The 17,617-nt window shown below is 37.9% G+C and overlaps 1 protein-coding gene and 3 pseudogenes across 1 annotated transcript; all 4 read right to left on the bottom strand.

Moving 5' to 3' along the window:
- Nucleotides 1-2,099: 2,099 nt before the first annotated feature.
- Nucleotides 2,100-6,581, bottom strand: LOC123475709. The gene has a single exon (XM_045178705.1). It carries the CDS (start codon nt 6,579-6,581, stop codon nt 2,100-2,102), a length of 4,482 nt encoding a protein of 1,493 aa, XP_045034640.1.
- Nucleotides 6,582-11,134: 4,553 nt separating this feature from the next.
- LOC116931289 lies at nt 11,135-11,889 on the bottom strand (annotated as a pseudogene).
- A 185-nt stretch (nt 11,890-12,074) lies between these two features.
- On the bottom strand, nt 12,075-13,783 carry LOC116931287 (annotated as a pseudogene).
- A 1,153-nt stretch (nt 13,784-14,936) lies between these two features.
- On the bottom strand, nt 14,937-15,563 carry LOC116930587 (annotated as a pseudogene).
- Between the last annotated feature and the right edge of the window lie 2,054 nt (nt 15,564-17,617).

Below are 17,617 nucleotides of genomic sequence, written 5' to 3'. Positions count from 1 at the left end.
TTCGTACGATGTCAAACAAAATTTGTGAAATTGTTTCTAGTTTTGTATCAATGTCGGAAATCAACACAGTTTTTTTGTAGTTCTGGAGATTGCATCGATTAGGATAACCGAAGTTTGCTTTGGCATCGGAATCGTAAAGCTTAGGAATGCAATTTAAACTTATCAGCTGTTTGGCGGCTGCATTTTTCAGGATAAAGTCTATTTTACCCGACCAAATATACTGTATTGTTACTATACTTTTACTGAATTCAGAGAACCAAGTATACTGAACTGATCTGTATCTACTTGTAAACTCTTCATTGAATTCTTGAAAATTTGGCTTTTGAAATGTTGGCAATATCCTGACGTACAACGTGCCACAATAATTTTGCTCCTGGTAGCAAAATTAATGGGAGAAATCAGTCCTCAAAGTCGTTAGCCTATGTTAAATCCACCTAAACAAGGCTAAGTAGGACTACAAATGGCGGCTTGCAGGGTTGCCGGACTACATGAATACTGCTTTTCGCAAGGTGAAAATGGTCTATTAGTTATTTAAATAAATTTAGTTATACTTTATTTTTCTGGAAATAAAGTTATGGAATGTAAATTTTATATATATAGATTTTTAAATATAACATGCAACAACGGATAATTTCAAGTTGCAGACGACAAATCATATACTTTGTATTTCATTCATTTTTTACAGTTTGCAGTGTGTACATCTATGTATTGGATAACACATATTTTTAAGGTAATATTTCATTGTTAATTTTTTGGTAATAGAGTAGTGGTATTAGAGTAATATTTATATTTGTTTGTTTTTTTATATATTATTTAATTGACTAATTTAATTAATTAACTTAATTATACATTACTTTATAAAGTAATTATTAACTTAATAGATGTATTTTACTTTACTTATTTGCTGATATTTTAGTTTTCACTTAATTTAAATTTGTTAATTTTACTGAATATTTATAGTACTAGTAACTTTGGGCCCGTCCAGGGCCGGGGGATAGGTGGCGCTAGCGTATTTCGTAGCCACTGCTTCTCGTACCACTCGTAAGACAGAACGTACTGGCGCGATATACGAAAATAATTTTTCCTGATCTTAGAGCCAGTTACATCCGGTAACAGGTGGATCTCCGTTTATCGAGGACGTTCATCATAAAACTTATAATAGATAATAATTTAGTTGCTATCTTTTAATTTGTTTATAATTTAAAAAAGAGTATTCACGGTTGAGCGCCGTCGGGAACTGCTCCCTACGCCATGCCCGTGCTCCTTTTTAGTCCGTAGACTGAGGCGGAAGTTAGTTCCTCGTTCTATGTCATAAAGTTAAAATGTTGTTATGATAACTTTAAGACAAAGCTTCTTTAAACTTCTAGTAACTTTGGGCCCGTCCAGGGCCGAGGGATAGGTGGCGCCAGCGTATTTCGTAGCCACTGCTTCTCGTACCACTCGTAAGACAGAACGTACTGGCGCGATATACGAAAATAATTTTTCCTGATCTTAGAGCCAGTTACATACGGTAACAGGTGGATCTCAGTTTATCGAGGTCGTTCATCATAAAACTTATAATAGATAATAATTTAGTTGCTATCTTTTAATTTGTTTATAATTTAAAAAAGAGTATTCACGGTTGAGCGCCGTCGGGAACTGCCCCCTAGGCCATGCCCGTGCTCCTTTTTAGTCCGTAGACTGAGGCGGAAGTTAGTTCCTCGTTTTATGTCATAAAGTTAAAATGTTGTTATGATAACTTTAAGACAAAGCTTCTTTAAACACAATGTTTTGTGTAAAAACCCTTTCGTCTTTTAGCATTTTCCCTTGCTTTGGTCCTACCATCCATTGGACCTTTACTCCTGCGCGAGAAGTGGCACGGGAAAATGCTACATATAATTGTCCGTGGCTGAATACTGGTTCAGGAAGATGGATACCAACTTTGTCGAACGTCTGTCCTTGTGACTTATTGATGGTAATAGCAAAAGCTAAAAGCACAGGGAATTGGTTTCTTATGAGCTTGAACGGAAGATCGCAGTCACTGGGGGACATATTCATTCGTGGGATAAAGACATTGTGGCCTTTATTTTTTCCTGCTGCTACACTTAATTAATGCTCACTTAAACTATGGTTGCATGAATGAGGTTGTCCGTTAGACTTTTGATTATCAAACGCGTTCCATTGCACAGCCCTTGACGCGAATCGATGTTTTTAAGAAGGATGATTATTGCACCCACTTTTAGTTCCAAAATGTGCGGTGGTATCCCTGATACCTTTAAGGTGTCAAGAAACTCGGTTGGGAAATTTGCAATTTCCTCTGGGTCTTCCGAATCAATTGAGTTCATGCTGGCATACCTTCGTCGGTGTCCTGGCATCTGTCTTATGATGTAATTGTTGATCTTTAAGCAGTCGTCGTTTTTAGGACACAAAATAGCCCGATTGCTAATTTGTTCTTCTGTTTCTGAATGCAGTAGATTTTCGGGGTTACCAAAAACATGATACACCAATGACTCTTCTGAATGTTCATTAAGAAGAAAGTCCTGAGGTATCTCTATCGCATCTGGTCCCAGACCTGCAGTTCTTGAATGAGCTGAATTTCCAAGTTCAATGAGCCAGTTAGCAAATTCGAGACTATCGTCCGCGGTTCGCATATTCCGAGTCAAACGGAACTTAAAAATTTCACTCCAAGTCCCGCTGCTTTTAATGGTAGATTCAACAACTTTTACCCTGTTACCGTGTTTAATGACAGGAAGGCACTGACGAAAATCTCCTCCCAACAACAGAACTTTGCCACCGAAAGCGACTGACTTTTTCGTAACCTTTTTTAAAAGTTCATCGATGGCGTCTAGTGCATGTACCGTCATCATAGTGACCTCGTCAATGATAATCAGACTGGCTTTCCTTATGTTGTTTGCTTCAATATGGTGCTCTTCTATTTTTGATGTTGTTGTTTCCGTGATGGGAGGATAGATTTTGAAGCGAGAATGGTAAGTGCTCCCATTACACAGCAGAATTGAAGCGATTCCAGTTGAAGCCACAGCAATAACCGATTTTCCTTGTCCTTCAAGCACATTAATGAGTGTATTGTAGAGAAATGTTTTTCCAGTACCACCTGGTCCATCCAAAAAATACTGATGATTTGTAGAAGAACAAACGTTATCATTGACGGACGTCATGACACGGTCAAAGATTGCTTGCTGTTCCACGTTCAGCTGAGCAACCATTAGTTCTCCTCTTCTCCTCTTTCGAGCACGCATTTCGTCCGAGCTATCATCTTCTCCATCTTCAATCAGTCGATGAATCATTTGAAAATCAGGAACTTCCAATTGAAATTCTTCAAGATTGTGACCACTTTGCCTCAACATATCTTGAATACATTTCAGCGCAAGGTTTTTCGCAATTTCATCTTCATGACCACGTCTCGTAAAATCTTCCATGAGATATGAAAGGTTCTTGTCTAACAGTACCCGAGCGTTTGTTGGAGAGCAATGAACGCAAATGTTGACAAACAATTGTCTTAATTGGACGGGCATTTCAAATTCGATTGCTTCCGCCATCACTCGTTCCCAAACGCTATCATCAGCCAAAAGGTTTCTTGCTATGGCAGCTTCTTTGAATGTTGGATGCAGGATCCCGTTGACTGTCCTCAAATATTCGAAGCTGGTTGCACCAGGTACATTGATAAGAAGCAATCGTAGACTGTGTCTTTCGACTTGCTTGACGGTAACGGAATAAATGCGGCCAATGACGTTAATCCTCTTTTTTCTCGGTTTCCATTTCCGGGCGGTCTTGTCAAACCAAAAGTGATGAGGAATCTCACGATAAAAGTAAGACCTAGCTGGTGGATGAGTGGAATTTAATTTAAACCAAGCAGTTAAAGTAGTTAATTGTGAGGCAGAATTCATTACTGCTTGCTCTTCCATTCCTGGATGAAAAAAAACTGATTGTTCTTGAGGAAGATGGATAGCAAGTCGAATAACAGCGTGTGAACGGTAAGAAAGTGGATACTTGAAAATTCTCCAAGAGGCTTCAGGGGCACTGACATATCTCGTGTCTAAGAAAGTAGTTATTTCGTCCCATACAATGCGTTGTTGACCTTCTTGATTTTCTCCTCTGCTTATCTGAATATTTGCGCAATCATGTCCTTTGTATATGTACTTGAAAATATACTTAATGCTGGTAATGGACGCGCAAAACTCAAGATTGATGTGTGAGTTGAACTTTAGTGAAAGGTAAGAGTTGTAAGGGACGACCCAGCTATTATCCACTCGATGACTGCTGCTGCTGTTGTTTAGCGAGTAGCTGCGACCGGTATTTCTCCTCCGATAAGTAGGATATCCATTTCCGTTGATAACCGTTACTTCCGCAAACGGTTTTGGAAAAGATTTTGTGCAAATGTCACCATCCATGCAAGGAGAATTGCGATTAATGTCTTTTCCGCATGGACCGTGAATCATGTTGCTCATTACAATCTTGTGAAGTCTTGGGCTCTTAACTGGATCCGGAATCTCAGCACAAATAGTCTTGTCTATATCGTCTTCAGTCATTGGAACGTCACTGGCATCTACCCACATTAGTAGATGGACATGGGGAAGACCGCGCTTTTGGAATTCAATGACATGAATCCTTGCAACAATAATCCCCAAAATTTGACGTTCTTGAATGTCCTTTATTAGTTCTTTTAGTTTCAATTGATAAACTCTTGAAACAATATCTGGCCTATTAGATGGAAATTGATAAGCTTCAATGCTGTCGGTGATCTCTGGCCATTTCGGGTTACATGTAAAAGTAAGGAAAAAAGTCGGCTTTCCAAATTTTCCGCAAATAGCCATCGCATCTTGGTACCCTTGTTTCATGGCTCTTGGACTTCCAATGAAAGATGATGGTAAAATAACCGATGTTCCGACTGTCATTTTCTCACTTTCAGCTCGAGTATTCAAATAATCCATAAGTCCATTGTACTGTGCGACATGTAGATCTGCCTGATGAGTCTGAAGATACTTCACTCGATTAGCTTCAACTTTAACGTACGAATCAACTATCCATTGCTGAGTGAGAGGACCACCATATAAAGCAGCATTGAAGTATCCACGAATCGACATTCTACTACTATAGTACTCGCATTGTGTAATTCTTGACCGACGATTACTTCTTCTGAGTACAGGTGCATCAGGGTCTATATCAAGGGAATCTTCCGGTTCCAGTTCCGGTTCTACAGCGTCTGATCCAGTATCTTCTGCAGCATCCCTTACAACTTGAGCTTCACGATCAGTCATGTTTTCTTTTCCGCTATTGTCTTCATTAGTTTGGCAGTGGTTTGAAATAGCTGGGTTACTGTGAATCATGTTTTGATCCCAGCCATTATCTCCATTGGGAAATAGGAGCGGATAGGTCATTGGATCACACATTGGTTTTTGGGTATCGATTCGAATGAATCGATTTCCTCTTTGTGGAATTAGGAGATGACCGCGTATATCTCTATTTTCCGGTGGAGCCCCATCAATGCTTTTGAAAACAACAGCTATTTCTTCCGCGGTCGGGCTATTGTAGCGCCTTTCATCCTGTGTCCGACGATCGTTATGGATAATCATTCCAATTTCCATGGGTATCCTACCCTCCATTTCAGCAAGAAGATCCTCCTCGGTTTCCATTTGTCTCATGTTTTTATACACGACAGCATAGGGATTACATTGACGAAGAAGAGAATCTAATTGCGCCATCAGAAAAGGGTCACAACGACCATTAGCAGGATTATTTGACCGAAATTCGTTCGCTTGAGTAGAATCGATGAAGTACAGTTGTGCGTACTTCGGAGCGGGATGATTTAAAGAGTCTTCGTTTTGGTATCGAACGGCTGTTGTATCGTGATACATCTGTCCATGAATTCGGAAACAATACGGGCCTCGACCTGGTAGATGGTCGATTTGTGCTCCGATTGATGCAAAGACAAGAGCATTGTTGTAATTTCTTATCATTTTAATAAAATGTGGTGATTTTGGATGATTGTTAGTAAACAGATGGTAAAGCAATTCAGGGCAATCTTTAGGAGGAGGAAGAATGACTTTTCCTTTTGAACAACAAATGCTGAATTTTCGATCAGACGCTTTTTCTCCTTTAAAATGTCTTGCGCCACAGTAATTACAAATTTCATCCATTTTCCCACAGTGATGAACAGGAACAGAATCTTCGTTCTTCAATAGTTTCTGAGCAACCTGGTGAGTTTTCGTTACTTTATTACTTCGATTTTGTGCCAAATATTCCAAACGATGTTGTTGCTCTTCTTCTGTTTCTACAATAACAATTTCTGCATAGTTCTGAGCCTCGCTCATTTGCTGTCTGTTAGCTTCTTGCTTTCCTTCCGCTTCATTCATTATTTCGTTGTCGCAAACATGTTGAAGCTCTAAGCTATGCTTCACACGCGTGGCGGCTGTCAGTTCAGAAGATCCAATATTGCAGGCATTTTTTTGATCGTCCAATCGTGGTTCCTGACTATCTTGCCTTTCTGATAGAAATTTTTGTTTTTTCACTTTATTTCGTTCTCGTACATCCAGCAATCTCTTCTCCCTAATATCAGGTAATTCTGCAGCTCTTTTTTCACGCATTTTAAGACTTTTTGCTGCTTTTTGTTCTTCGGTAAGAGAGGTGCGTTTTGGCGGCATTTTAAAAAAATTCAAGGATAGCCTAAAACACTTTTACCGGAACTTAAAATTTAACAAATAAATAACCTAAAACACTTCTATTAAACCTGACACAAAAAAAACCTAAAACACTTTTATTAAACTTGACACAAAAAAACCTAAAACACTTTTATCGGAACTTAAAATTTAACACATAAATCACCTAAAACACTTTTATTAAACCTGACATTTAAAAAAAACCTAAAACACTTTTATGAAACCTGACACAAAAAAACCTAAAACACTTTTATTACACGTAAAAAACAGCGAAAAGACTACAATAACCTTAAAGAATTTTAATATACCTTAGCAATCTATTATATACTAAAAGCCATTCGACCTTACGGCACTTTACGTCAGTTACCCGTATGATTTCACGATGACTAAAACTTATAAAATAAATAACTAACACGCACGTCGCTGGACCAGCACCGTTGCTATATCTCTATTAGCTGCCTTTGCTTTTACCTCACTCTGCCATTGAACTCCCAGCCTTGGCGTACCGTATGGCTTCGCGGCAGGCCATTAATAACCTGTCAGTAAGGTAAAAGGAAGGTGATAACTAAGAAAGTTAGCTCTCCAGTGCTGATTTAACCCGTTGACGCGATGGGTGGGGAAAGGAAAGGATGTTGGAATACTACCTTACTTTGGAAACGTAAATCCAGACCCTTTGTAGTAGTATTGGAACTGCCGCTAATGCACCAATAACCGATTTTTCTTTACATAAAAATACCAAAAATTGGAAATAAAATACATTGTTAATAAAATATGGATAAAGAAAAAAAATTTAAACATATATTTATTCGTAAATAGCATCTACTTTTAATTATAAAACATAAAAATGTAAAAATTTAAATATCTAAGCATCACAAAATTTTTATTCATTGCGACGTTAAAATAAGAACAGTTTTCACATTAGTAATGGCGTAGTCCAATATATTATTTCATTTAAAAAAGAAATGTAATGACTGTTTCCCAAAATTTGATAGACCGTTCCTATCTTCTCTAATTCCACAATAAAATAAAAAGTGGACTGCGTTCTTGAAATTTAAGTCACTGTTCAATTATAACAATTATTTCAGTATAATATATAAGTGTACAAAAGGAAACAATTTTTTAGTTTTGAAGAATAAAGTCCAATTAATAACCTTAAATCTAAATGAAGTATGCTATTATCTAAGCTAATGAAAAAGGAACGGTCTCTCAAGTTTATAAGAACGCAGTCCAATTTTAATTTTTTTTAGATGAAGTATAGTTATTGTGTTCCATAAACTTGAGAAAATAAAATGATAAATTTATTGGAATGAAGTTTAATTTATAGTTTTCTTCTTGAAATAAAAAGTAATGACTGCGTTTCCAAAATTTGAGAGAAAGAAGTTGAATACGTTCCATTTCCAAAAATTAAACTTATATAAAAAAAGATATAAAACATATTGTCCCAGCTTTCAAAAAAGCAGTCCATTTAATGAATTGCTACATAAATTATTTTTCCAAGTTAAAACAAATTGAAAAGAAACAGTCTTTCAAATTTATAAGAACGCAGTCCAATGTCTAATTTACTTATTGAAATGATAGTTGGTGACTGCGTTCCAGAAATTTGAGAGGATATTTCAATATTGGCATGTTCCTTAAAAATAATAACTGGACTTCATTCTTTAAATTTATGAGACCATCTCTTATTAGTAATTTAATCAATGAATATGGGCAGAAAAAAGGAAAATATCTCTTTATTTTCAGGAACGCAGTCAACCAATAATTCAAATCTGGATTTACCATAATCATAGTTTTACTATTGGAAAAGGAACATTCTCAATAGTTATTAGAAACACAGCCCATTTTCATATTTGATTAAAAAAATAACTTGACTGCGTTCCAAAAATTTGATGCACAGTATAATAGATATTTAAGACAAATATAATCTAAAATATAATTAGTAGGCTAACATAATACTTACCCAAATGATTATCAGCAGCAAGTTTGAGTGACAATTAATAGTATTGATAAATACTGTTTAAGTTTTGCAAATGAAATAAATTGAATTTATTTAAATGGAATAAGGTATTCAGAAAGCAATCAATCTCCAATTCTATTGAACTTGAGAGTAAATTATCTTGTCTCCTGTTTCAAGAGCGTTCCAGCGCGTCATCTAGTAATCATTTCATGAGGCGTGACATAAAAAAACTACACGATAGAGGGAATGAATTTTGGCGCGAATTTGAGCATCTTTTACTAAGAATATAGAAAAAAAAAAAAATCAATAATGGCGTCTCAAAGCTTTGAAACAGTAATTTCTTCTCCTGAGGAACATGTTTCGATCGATGATTTTGATGACGAAAGTATTATTGATAATATATTGTCACAAATACCTTTCACAGAAGATAATAACGAATATATTGTGACCGACTCAATTGGAGAAATCAGCATTGAAGTAAACTCGGAGGAAGTTTGTAAAACACCTAAAATGAATGAAAACCAAAATAAAACCAAAGAAACAAAGAAAGAATTAAAAGAAGAAATTACAAATGAACAAAGAAAACTGGAAAATGAACTAAAAGAAAAAAAAAGAAAAATAGATCTAGAAAGTCGAGAAATAGAGCATATGTTGAGAGAAATCAAAAAGAAGAAAAATGTAGAGGAACAAAGAAAAAAGGAAGCTGCAGAATTAATACGTTACAGGAAATTACCTGAAAATCAAGCTATTTCCATCTTAAATGAGCTTGAGAAAAAAAATAAAGAAGCGAGGAATGCTGTGCAAATGTAAGTATTCTTAGAAAATTTCAATTAAATCAAAATTATTTCCTACGGTCCATCAAAATTGTATTTAGACTTACTTACTTGTATTTACTTACCTTAATTTTAAGGGACCGTTCCTTTCACAAAATATGATTTAGCTGTGTTAACTGTCAAGAAAAAGGGACGTTCCCTCAAAAACTAACATGATACAGTCAAAATTTATACGTCAAACTTAAAAATTTCTTTTTTTTATTTCTTTTATAAAATTCCTATTCACAATGAAAATGTAGTGAAAGTCAAGAGACTGTTCCTTATTTCTCATTAATTACATGAATTAATAATGTGTTTTGTAAGGAACGGTCTATTGAAATTGTTGATTTGTTTTATTCGTAGAACTCATTTCACAATTTAAAGAGACCGTTTCTATCTTAATTAGATGTGTTAATACTGAAAATCTAAGAACGGTCTCTTGAAATAATGAATAAAATCAACAATCAAAACAGAAAACTAACAACTTCAACTGACTCTTCCTTTTTAGAAATGTCATTTAGTTCTGTTAGAGTTTAAGAGCAGGGAACGGCCTCTTAAAATTGCATTACCTATAGTATTGAAGGAAGAGAAAATTTTCAAGAGACCGTTCCTTGTTTTTCATTAATAACACAACTAAAGATTGTATTTTGAAAACTTGATCTATAGAAATTGCTGGTTTCTTGGTTTTTGGTGTTAAATTTACATTAGAATTTCAAGAGACCGATACTTTCAAAAAAATTAATTTACTAAAAGAAATTTATAACTAACTAAAAAACTATAAAAATAATAATAACTAACTAACTAATAAAAAAAAATTATTTAAAACATTTCTTAATACACTAAGCTATCTTAAAAAACTTACCTCTTTCTCGTTTCAAAAATCTATAACTTTAAAATTTTTAAAGGGCCCAAAATCATGCCGTTACAATGGAGAGGTTAGTTGGGATGGCCAGGGAACATGCTCATCTACTAAGATGCCGGCGAGCTGCTTTAGAGCAATCAGAAAAGATGGCAGCATCAACACGTCAATAAAAGTATGCCTTTGCCCTTTGGTTGAATGTTGTGTATTTATTGATGTTTTCTGAATAAATACATGTTTCGGATTCACTTGACTATTTTTTCTTAAAGTTAAAAGAATATTATTTAAAAAATTATATTATTTTTATTAGAAACAGCAATTTCCAATCAAAACCTTGTCTACTGCATCCAAGAATTAGTAGTCCAAAAGCCTCATCCCGTCATTTACCTTAGCCAGTAGCCGGCGGCAACTTACAGCCAATCACAGGATGAGCACATTCTAGAGACCCAAAACTCCTCCCACATTTTTCCTTATATTTTTATAGAGTATAGATTTAACCTAATTATTTAACTTAACTTTATTACTTTACTCTTCCATTACTGTACCTGCCCAAAACCCCTATTTGGCCTCGCATAGCTCGGGCTTGGTCCCGCTTAGTAACTTAAGTATAGTTAAGTTAAGTTATTTTAGTTAAGTAAATTTGGTCGGGTAAAATAGACTTTTTTTTCTTCAAAGTCATGCTGCCAGTAAATTAGTTTAAGCTCTGTTTTGAGTTTTTTATATGTTGTAAAGTGAGACTAGGAGGGATTGGCATAATTTTCACGTCGCAGCTTCGACGGACTCTCGATACTCCGGTGTAAAAGGTGTCGAAGTGGATGGGTCTCGTTGGTGCGCAATTCAAATCCAGAATAATTTTTTAAAGGGTTTTCCCTTGTATTTTTTGGAATGTTATGGTGAAAGCCAATTCTACGGCGTGTTATCGTATATTTTCCTGCTAACTGATGCATATTGCAAGCTGTAACTTTTAATTTCTTTCCTCTGGACTGCTTCAATATTGGCAGGACTACTCGACCAGAAATAAGTTTTTCTATGTCGGGCCAATTTTCTGGATTTGCAGCTGGAACGTGAACGTTGATGGTGTAAGGATTTATCCGTAATACCACTACCTCTCCTGGTCGAGCAGTGACTATTTGTAGCGTAGCTAATCGTATGTCGTCTTTGTTTTCGTCCTCATTGGAGGAAATGGACTCATACGTTACTGATGTCCCGTTGGCCAATCCTTTAGTCGGGTTGATGTTTTGAGTTAGGAATCCTGGCGCTTCAGCAAAAAAAAAACCCCAACAGTCCACGTTCTTGTTTGTATAGCTGCTCGATTTCTTCTATGTTCATGCTGGTTGCTCTTTCTCCAGAAATGGGCAAGCGCCAAATAATGATAGGAAGTCGACGAACTTTAGCGAAGCGGACAGCCATATGGTAATTGAGGGAGATTCTTACTTCGTTCAGCGTGACAACGATTGGTGCACACGCCCACTCCGAATCCTTGATAATATCTGTTACGGTTAGTTGTTTTTCGGTCGATGTTTGAATGACTTTGTCGTCAACTGGTTGGGTTAAGCGTGGGTCACGCAATTGTGAAATGAGTGCCATTTGATCCGTGTCCCCAGTTCTCATTTGTTCTGTAATTTCAACCAGAACGAAACGAGAGAACAGTTCTGCACCGACCGTTGATGGGCGTATTTCAGGTGACGCAGAGTGCATTAGGTTGCGTTGATCGACCACGGCGCAAAATAATGATTTTGCTTTTATGGGCTGCCTTTGATAAGCATCACCAGACAAAATCACAGTTAGGCCCCAAAATAGAAGATCCAGACAGCCTAATTATGCATTTTGGGTACAAATGACTAATCGTTAGTTTAAATTTACGTTGTGACGTTTTACATCTTCAATAAACTTCATTGTATAAGTGACAGCAACTTCATGAGTGACAGTTTGGCGTCCGTCGTCATATCGGAAGGATCCACCCTAAATCCAAACAAAGAATGGATTGTTTGGCCGTGAGGAATGTTAGCGGCCACGGATCCAGTCGGGGCACATATGACGATTCCGTCGCCCAAAGATTCCGCCAGTTGCTGTACTGCAATGATGGTATGTGTTTTGCCGACTCTGGGACCACCGTATAGTAGCACCAGTTTTGCAGCGGTTTAAGATCGCTTTTCAGTTCATTCAAGTAAGTCGCCATTTGATCCAATAATCTTTGTTGTTGACAGTTGTAAGGACTTGTTTTCGTAAGGGGATCACGAATATTGAACGCCTTTTGACCTTTTTCTTGCGTTGTACAAGATTCTGTAATTCAATTTTGTTTCAATTCCGATTGAATGCTTTTGTATGTTGGCAAGTTAGGATCGTGAAAATAAACTTGGAGCAGGTAGTTATTCGCATTTTTCTCTCCCGTTGATAACCCTGTTTCGAAAAGATTGTCAAATGCTGTCAAGGAGTTGTCTATGTAATCTGACATAGCTTTATCAAGTCGAGCTTGATCGATTAAATTCTCCTCGTCGATTACACCGCAGGCAGTACGGAGAGAGTCGATATCTTTTGCTGCTTGATCTTTTGTATGTTGATCCATAAATTAGGGCGCTTCTTCTTTGTTGATGCGTTGCTGAAAATCACCAGACCAGTCAGGTTCTCCGTTCCAGTGTTGAGGAGGAGTGTTGCTTTTATTTTGCCATGCCGTCATCATTCTTTTGTTTTTGGAGTTGATCGACAAATTCTGCGTCACATTTTGAATGAGTTTGTCTCGAGAACGCTCAAGAAATGTGGGCGCTCTTTTTCCTCCATCACCATTGAGTTGCCTCATAAATTCTCCGAGACCCATCCACGTAGGATCCAAGTTCGGAAGCAGGGTTTGAACATTCCACGGGCAAAACGTGGACATAATGTAGTAAGCATACTGGTCTGCTTTTTTAAACCAATTTTTACTCAGCTTTAAAGAACGCGGTCCGGGATAGCGAGGAGGCGGACCTCAGCAAGAACAGGTGTTTGTTGGAGCGATCGCAATCGTTGAGTGTGGGTAGCGTGTAGTGGATGTCTGTTATCGAAATCAAAAGTATCATTTCTTTTCCGACCTTTTTTGTCTGACGTCGAAATCTTATCAGCAGAATCGGTGAGAACGAGATCGTCATTTACTGATGATGAGCTGTTATGCGACGGAGACATTCCGTCTATGCTATGATTACAGATGATTACTACGCTGATGATTCCAGTATACTCGTAGTAAGACAGGTGTTGGAGATCCACATTTCGGAAGGCGTAGTGAGTGTGGTGAGACAATGGAGTTGGTTTTCCATTGATAACGTAAACTAGATCACTACCATATCGTGGTGTTTCTGATGAATCACCGACGTTTTGTGGAATAATCGTTTCTTCGCAGTCTCCTAATGGAATTCTTTTAGTCTCGTTGTCATCTTTCTCAGGGCAGTCGATTAACCTCGCCGACCAAATCTTTTTCGTTGGAATCCTCATCGTTTTCATCATCGGACGACGAGTCTTGAACTGTTTCTTCCATATTCTGTTTTTTTTCTTCACGTAAGTGATCGCGGTGCGGACAAAACAAAAGCAGTGTGTTGTCGTACTCAGGACAGAAGGCATATTCAGTAGATGAGCAGCTACTTGTGTAGCTGATAGTTCAATTTTTCCTGTAAGACTGTTGATGACTCGTTGGAGAAAATGTGTCACCGTTCGTTGAGACGTGCTGGAATCATCAGCTACTGATCGAAGAATCCGGACGTGTTTAAGAGCGTCGCTGATGATTGTAACTAAGTTAGTCAAGCCTACAGAATCTTTCGTCATATATTTCAAAAGATAAAGAGGATGGATTTTGCTTGCTCCACTCCTCCTAACAAATACGCCGCCGTATTACTGGCGAGTTTGGAGGTAATAACGTCATTGACCTCTACGATGGAACCATTTCTTGGTACGAGAGCACGTTTGATATTTTCTTTTTCCGATTATGGCAAGCGACATAAACGTTCCAGTTAATCGGCCAGCCATGTTTTGTCATCGTCCGTTCCATTGTTTGGTACTTCTCGAACAGCTGGTCGTTTAAGTTCAAATACAACACAGCGTGGGTCCTTCGGCGGGATTGGGTATATACCGAAATTACGTTCTGTTGTTAAAAGATACTGTGGCACACCGATTGCGTCACATGCACACACCTTTCCATCGATTTTTTGTAACTGCGTGCAGCTTGTTTTTGAATTCAAAGTTGAAGGTTTTGCCATGCGACAGCTACCCGCGTCTAGGATTCCTTTCGGTCGCGTCACTCTTGCTCAAGGTTTTTTTTTTATGACAAGTCTTTCGATGAGAATGAACTTGTACAGTATCCATGATTTGATGTTAATGTTGCAGATAGTCCGGGGACGATGCAAGTTGTGATGCGAAATAAATTTGGCGTGGAATTTTGATTTTTTCTACGCGTCCGATGAGATAGCGTAAGTGAGCTCATCGGCATCATCGGCATCATCGGCATCATCGGGCATCATGGCAACGTACATGCTATCTAGAACTTTAGCTAAAAATTTAATAGCGGACACAGACTGACTTTTTGTAAGAGATCTGGGGTAAAAGACGTTCCCCATATAGCGCAGTGCACTTGCAGAGCTCCTCTTCCGTGTACTTCGGTCACCGAAAAGGCCGCGGTGACTTTACCAAACACGATCTCATTTCTGCTTGATAATGACGTTTTTTTTTCGTTGTCGACGATAACGGTATTCCAAGTAATTCACTAAACAACTTTCCATGATCAACTTGAAAACAGTTGCGCCGGTGTATAGACTTTCCGTAAACCAACTTATGGATTGCCAACTGAGAGATCGACACTTGCTCGTATTCTTCATCTTCATTTATACGGGCCTCTATGAATTTTTCTGGTTTTGCAGGGAATTTCTCGTTGCTGGTAGATGGAAAGGCAATTCGCAACGTCATCGGATGGTGGGTGTCGTCAGGAGACACTGTTAAAAATACAGAAGGGGTCCCGTAACGTTGCGTTATGGCACAAAGACTTGTCATGGCGTCATTTCTTTCCATTGGACTAAACGCAACATGTTTTCCACTCATTTGAATGTAAGGAGCGGTAGACTTAAGAATATGTTGAGTGTCCTTCCCCAGCGGATTTTTCACAGCATGTTCAGATGCCTGATGGAAATCTGCGTTATTCACTAAGTGTTCGAATTTTTCGAAAGCCTTCGGGGTGTGTTTTACCCGTAAGCTGACTGACTTATCGACTGATTCGATAAGAAAAAATAAAATTGACTTTCTCTAGCCATTGAACCAGCAAACTGGTTCATGTAGTGGCTGCATAATTCATGAGTCATCGAGTGGTCGCTTGGAACACCTTTGCCAAGAATAAATAGGTGCGGTAGTGCTCCGAGAATCAATCTGTCGTTCTCAGTAAATTCATTCAGAGGAATTGTTGAAAAACTTCTGTTTCTTCGTCGTTTACTTTAGGTAGCCAATCTATAACCGGCACTCTCTGTAACGAGAATGGGAGTCAACATTGCCTCTTTCGATGGCGGTAGTATAGTTGAACTTTCGAGATTTTCGTTTTTTTCTGGAGAACTGTCAGCGTCGTTCGAAGGTTGCATTCTCACACCAGAAATATCGCATCCAAGCGTTCTTTCAACATTGATGGGTTGATTGTCCATCAATCTTTTCACATTTTCAACAATTTTATCAGCTAGCTGAAGTAGTTTTGTGAAAGATTCAGGTTTTTCGTCAATGAAAACGCCGGTGTAGAGTGGGTTTATTACTTTCAACATTTTGAGCCAAGAAATGACCACCGGTCCTCTTATTTTCAACTCCGGACAGCAAAATGCATGCTTCATATAACGATCATACTGTTTGTCAGTGCCTATGAAAGTCACACTTACAGTATCTAGTATTTCGTCCGTCCACGGAAACGTTTCAGGGTTTAAAAGATGAATAGCAGCGGCTTTAGGGACGTCCTGTGGGAAGCAAATGATATTCCCGATCAGTGATGCAGTGATGCTATCACCCAACGGAGCGACTAGTTTCACTTCCGTTATGTACAACCTCACCAGCGCAGTCGAAAGTTTCTGTTCCGAACGTCACGTGCAAAAGGAACGTTGGAACAGAGATGAAGTATGGATAGGGTGATGATGAAATGAAAATTACGGGTGGGATTTGAACAACTTTATTTCTAGATTTGGGGAGAAACAATTTGACCAACGGCGAGGGGGCTAAGTAGAGAAAACTGGGGGTTCTTGATTATTTTGATACGGGGGAGGTAGACGAGATGTCCTCGTCTACGACTTTTACAAAATTACACTAAGCTAAAAGGGGCAAGGGCCACTTGCCACGTAAACAAAAATAAGAAGGCCCTTGCCACCTATGATCCTGCCCGTGAGGGCTGCACTGTAAGGGACAGTTTTTCCAGTAGAGTTAGAGATTGTATTTTTGGTAATCTTTCAATCCGGCCGTAGTCGTATCCATTAGCTATGGAGAGTTTTGGAATCCTCTTTTTTCGTAAACTGTTGAAACAGGAAGAACACAATTTCACGCAAATATTACCGATGTTGGTGATGATTCGATAAGTTCAGGATGGATATAAAATCGTAGTTGGGTATCATTCGGGTGTTCGAAAACAATACATACACTTCTCCCAAACTGTCATGCTTAGAAACATCTGCACTCTTCAATTGAAGAGGCAGCAATAGGGGGTCATCTACACCAAACGTAGAATAATTCTTCTGCGAATATGTCCGAACTCCGCACGCGCCACATGCGAACAGATCGCCATTATAATCAACAGCTTCTTGGTAACTTGCAATACATTTGTCTTTGATATCGTTTGATATTGGTTGAATCAAAAGTGACCTTTGTTCCGTAGAAAACCCATAACAATTGAAACGATTGAGACCTCCATTTTCATGGAAGAGTAGTAGAGCTGCGTTAGGGTCAAATAAAACCAAATAATTCTCTGTCCTTTGGACATACCATAGAATCACGAACTAAACCGTCATGTTTCAGTTTTTTTTAGTTTGTTTTTAAACTGCATATTTTTTGTGATTTTCGTTTTTATTGGGCATGCGCCATTCTTTGTGAGATTTCGCGCATTTAGAGACAAAGGCTACCTAAATTTGAATGATTCTCAAGTAAAAAAACAACGCGCACCTAGTTGCCGCATTTATAACTACTTTTCTGACGGGAAAAAATCAGAAAATAACACATAGCCTGCCACGGAAAAATTGATTACCAAAAAGGGATTTAAGTTTATGTATAACAAGTGGCCGGAATGAGTAGATTACGTATTTTTACACATGAAAAGCCTAGTTAGCCTTTGATAGTCTTATATTTGGTGTATTTTAAAAAATAATTAAGA

This window comes from Daphnia magna, linkage group LG9, assembly GCF_020631705.1.
Source record: "Daphnia magna isolate NIES linkage group LG9, ASM2063170v1.1, whole genome shotgun sequence".
In the NCBI taxonomy this organism is placed as follows: domain Eukaryota; kingdom Metazoa; phylum Arthropoda; class Branchiopoda; order Diplostraca; family Daphniidae; genus Daphnia; species Daphnia magna.
The sequence above is the reverse complement of the archived record's forward strand: the minus strand, read 5'-3'. Positions and strand labels throughout refer to the sequence as shown.